We start from the raw sequence: 4607 nt of genomic DNA on the forward strand, positions 1-4607 counted from the left end.
AAAATTGAAATTCAAGAGAAAAATATACAAAAAGAAAGAACCCATTTTTTTTAAAAATCTCTTATGTGAAAAAGAAAACACATAGTCGTCCGTAACATCCATGATAATATACCAGTTTGATGGGAAAATTCATTCAAGTATCGTATTAACTGAATGAATCGTTGACTGATTGATTCACTGATTGGTCAACTAATCGAATTGATCGATTGATAGCAAATCATATCATCACAATATTTCAAGAGAATCAACCAGTAAAATATTTACGAAAAAGAAGATAGAGTGAAAAAAAATAAATAAATAAACGGATGTCATTGTTATTTTTCTTCCTCTTCCTTGGTTATAACTCGAAAAAGATTTTCATTTCAAACTTTTTTTTTGTTTCCTTCTTTTTCTCTCCATCCCTTCTTTTTCTCTCACTTCTACTATTAAAATTATTCGCTAAAAGTCAGCAAATTCTTTTGCACATTTTTCGGTATTTGAAATCCGTAGTGGTTCTTCTTCATAGTCATCAAAATTAGATGCATCACCAGCACCACGACATTTAGGTAAAAATGGCGCATCGATCTAAAAAATTATGCATAAAAAAGTTTATCCATTAGAAATTGAAAAAAAAAAAGATTATTTGACCAACTCATTTTGATGATAATCTTATCATTTTAGTTGCATAATTTTAAATAGATTTATCAAATAATTTAGAAAAATTTGTAAATCATATTCTGCACATATCTCTCGTATATACGAAGTATTTCATACACATTTTTTTTTCGATAAAATAATTTTAATCAATGGGTATAATGTTTGAAATAATCATTTAACCTTATAATTTCATCATATGTGGTGTATTTTTTTGTCTCAAGATATCGAACTTATTAAATGCATAATTTAAAATTTAACCTTTCTTTGGTAAACAGCAATCCAGTCTGTTGAACTAAACCATTTATGGTTTTTAATATCCGCAACACCATTTTTCAAGTTACCATATCTCTTTGTCAAATCAACTTGTAATAAATTCTTCAATAAATCTTTGAGTTCGTTCGAAAAATATGATGGAAATTTCACCTAAATCATAGATTCTTCTATTTTTCTTTAGAAAATAAAAAAAAAATTACTTATTTTTTCGTTTTTATTTATCGACGAAATAGATTATTATTTTCCAAAGATTGCATGCAAACATTGTTTATTCCTAACAATATTGATTTTTTTTTAAAAAAAAATGATTAACACGCGACAGTTTCAAGATATATATATTGTCCCCCATAACTTATTTCCCCTTAAAAACCTGATGATATTATCTATTTCAGAATAAACCAGTATCGAATAGTACTGATGCTCTTTTTTTTCTGTCTTTTGAAACTGAAATGAATGTAATAACTGCTGCTAAATAAGTGAACATAAGATTAAAATATTCAAGTCATGAATAATTAAGTGAAAAAAATGGGTGAATGGAGTCTTATCTAATTTTTCGCATATATTTGAATGTCTCTCTATTACCAGAAGTTTCTCATGAAAATAATCGTAAAATTACTTTTCCAGAAACAATTTTTTCATAAATTTGTATCGGTTGGTCAGCAAAAAATGGCGGATAACCAGCAGCCATTTCATAAATGAGCACACCTAATGCCCACCAATCTACTGCTTTATTGTAACCCTGAAAATTATTAAATTATATCCCAGAATTCTCGGAAATAGCCATTAATCTTTTATTTATTTATTTGTATTTCAAAGAATATTATTCAAATTTCTAGCTCAAATTCATACTTCCTTCCGGGTCAACAGTCTTTCTGCCTAAAACATTACTATAATTTTCATTGATAGAAATTACAAAAAAAAATTGAAAATTTAAAAGCAAATTTGAAAGTTTTTGAATAAAAAGATCACTTTGCTCAATATAATTTCTGGTGCAAGATATTCCGGTGTTCCGCATAAAGTCCAAGTTCGTCCTTTCACACGTTTTGCAAAACCAAAATCGGTTATCTATAAAAGAAAAGGAATAAAAAATTGTATTTTGTTATGAATTATAAATATTGCTGAAATGTAAGCAAAAAAATAATTTAACAAAAGCGAAAACTTCAATTTTTTTTTTCAAATTAATAAAAATCAAAAAAAAAATCGTAGTTACTGCTTATTCATAATCATTATTGAAAATTTGTTTCCCAAATCATAATTTCCATCTTTCTAAAATATTTTTACAGCACTACTAAAAAAAATGAAAACTACCAACCACAATTTCAGAACAATTTTTCTTACCAACTTGTCAAGTTTATTTCAGTTATTTAATTCTAACCAAGTTTTTATTTAAAATAAATAAAGTTTGCAGGTTACTTGCAAACTTTATTCGTAAAACAGTAATATAGTAATATATATTACCAAAGCATTTCGAATTATTTTCTAACCATTATTTAAATAAAATAATATTTTCTTGAGAATCATCAAAGTAATATTGTTAATATTTGGCATTATTGTATGTTTCCATTAATTCATTCCATCACTATATATATTAGTTGTAGCAATATCAAACCTTGATATAGCCTGTATTATCAATAAGGAGATTCTCAGGTTTGAGATCTCGATAAATGAGGTCGAGGGAATGAAGATACTCGAATGCAAGTACAATTTGTGCTGCATAAAAGCGGGAATGCGGTTCACTGAAACGACCAATTCGCCGTAAATGTGAAAACATTTCACCACCACCAATAAATTCGAGCACCATATACAAATTTGAATTATCCTAAAAAAATTAATTTTTTTCCAATCTATAAATTACTATAATATTATTTATTATATATCAAGAAGATTTATTCTAAAATTGAAATTTTCCAAATTTAAACAATCGAAAAGAATGGAAACAAAAGGCTTCCATTATTTTCATTTTCATAATAATACTTTATAAAAAATTAAAAGCTCTAAGAAAAATTTCTGTTCCATCTTCCAACAAATTTTGTATAATGTTAAGAATATCTTCAGAATTCAGTATTTTTTTTATTAGTAGTTTTTTATTTTTTATTAACAGTCAATAGATATTAACAATTTAATATCTCTTATTGTTATCACAATTATTAATGTTTTACTTATTGATAACGCACAATTATTTAACAATTGAATATGATAAAATATAAAAATATTTCAAAAACTGCATTTTTTTTGGCTTTTCTTTTCAAATAAAATCTTATCATAAAAAAAGAAAAAACCAAATCATATAATTTCTTTTGGGAAAAAAACTTTTTTCTTTTTTTTCTCAAAAAAAAACATACTTTAAAAGAATATTCCATATTGACTAGAAATGGGAAGTCAACTGCCTGAAGTATACGTTTCTCATTAAGCGTATGCTCAACTTGTTTCAATTTTACCACTTTTTGTTTATCCAAAATTTTCATCGCATAATATGACCCGCTCTCTTTATGTCTTACCAACATTACACGTCCAAATGAACCGGTACCAAGTGTTTTTACCCGATCGAAATCATCTAACTGTGCCGTATTCTGGAAAAAAAAAAGTGAAATAAATAAATATATAAACATAAATATAAATAAACAAAAATATTAATACATGGGAAAAAAAACACGAATATTGTATATTTGTAAAATTTATTTGAGGAAAAAAATTGAGAAAAAACTGACTAATAATCAATATGAGAACTAATATATAGTTGTCTAATTATTCAGAACAAAACCAATCGCATTTCCTGTTCATTCGTATATCGGATTTAGACAAATATATGCAACTTTATTATAATTTGAATAAACAATATTGAATTGTTGATCTAGATCTTAATTTTAATTACAGTGACTCAATAATTCCAATAATTTATTAATGGATAAGCTATCCGTTAATTAGATTAATATCAAATTTTTTAGAATTTTATGATTTTTATCAGCTAGCATAGGAAACAACTATCGTCTTACATTTATCCCTATACTTTTCATTAATTAACTGTTCCAATTAATTTGTTAACATTGTATGATGATTCTTCAATGGGATTTAATTTATGTAAAACTTTCAACAATAAATGCTGTTGGCAGAAAACATAAAAAATGACAATAGTTTTCAAAATTTTTGAAATGCAAATTGATGAAATTTTTGAGCTTAATTCTTGCTTTACATTTATTATTGCTCCATAACCCAAGCTAACACATAAATTATCATTTTATTGCTCCAAAACTCTAACATAATTCCAATGGAAAATAGAATGTGAGCGCAATTTGTGCTACGAGCTTTTCCGCTAAAATAAAATAATACTAGAAAGAAAAGTGGAAATATACATAACATTTCGACTTTATTCAATTTTAAATTCGCAAATTAGCACCATTTTCATCCAAAACGATAAAAGTACAAACATCCATCAAAGGCTAACAAAATCAAGTCGGTGAAAGGCAATACGCACAATGAAAGGACAAAATTTCTTCGCAGTTTTAGTTCAATGGTTGAAATTTTAAAACGAAAATATTTTCATGAAATTTCAACCAAAACAAAAAATGAAAATAGAAACGTCGTCTATTTCGTATATCAAGTAAACCATTGGAACATATACATATATATATATATATATATATATATATATATATATATATATATATATATATATTATATATATATATATATATATATAT

General features: G+C 25.5%; 1 protein-coding gene across 1 annotated transcript in view; it reads right to left on the reverse strand.

Annotated features, from left to right (window-relative positions):
* Nucleotides 1–377: 377 nt before the first annotated feature.
* Nucleotides 378–4607, reverse strand: part of LOAG_18601 (AGC/PKA protein kinase) — a 14002-nt gene continuing 9772 nt past the window's right edge. Inside the window, exons 3-8 of the mRNA XM_020451263.1 lie at nt 3252–3479; nt 2519–2728; nt 1879–1974; nt 1526–1648; nt 895–1059; nt 378–564 (exon numbers count right to left, since the gene is read on the reverse strand). Coding sequence (XP_020304970.1) covers nt 439–564; nt 895–1059; nt 1526–1648; nt 1879–1974; nt 2519–2728; nt 3252–3479 — 948 coding nt within the window. The 3' untranslated portion in view covers nt 378–438. The remainder of the gene's footprint in view (nt 565–894; nt 1060–1525; nt 1649–1878; nt 1975–2518; nt 2729–3251; nt 3480–4607) is intronic.

The sequence above is a fragment of the Loa loa genome, assembly GCF_000183805.2.
Source record: "Loa loa unplaced genomic scaffold supercont3.393, whole genome shotgun sequence".
NCBI classification, from domain to species: domain Eukaryota; kingdom Metazoa; phylum Nematoda; class Chromadorea; order Rhabditida; family Onchocercidae; genus Loa; species Loa loa.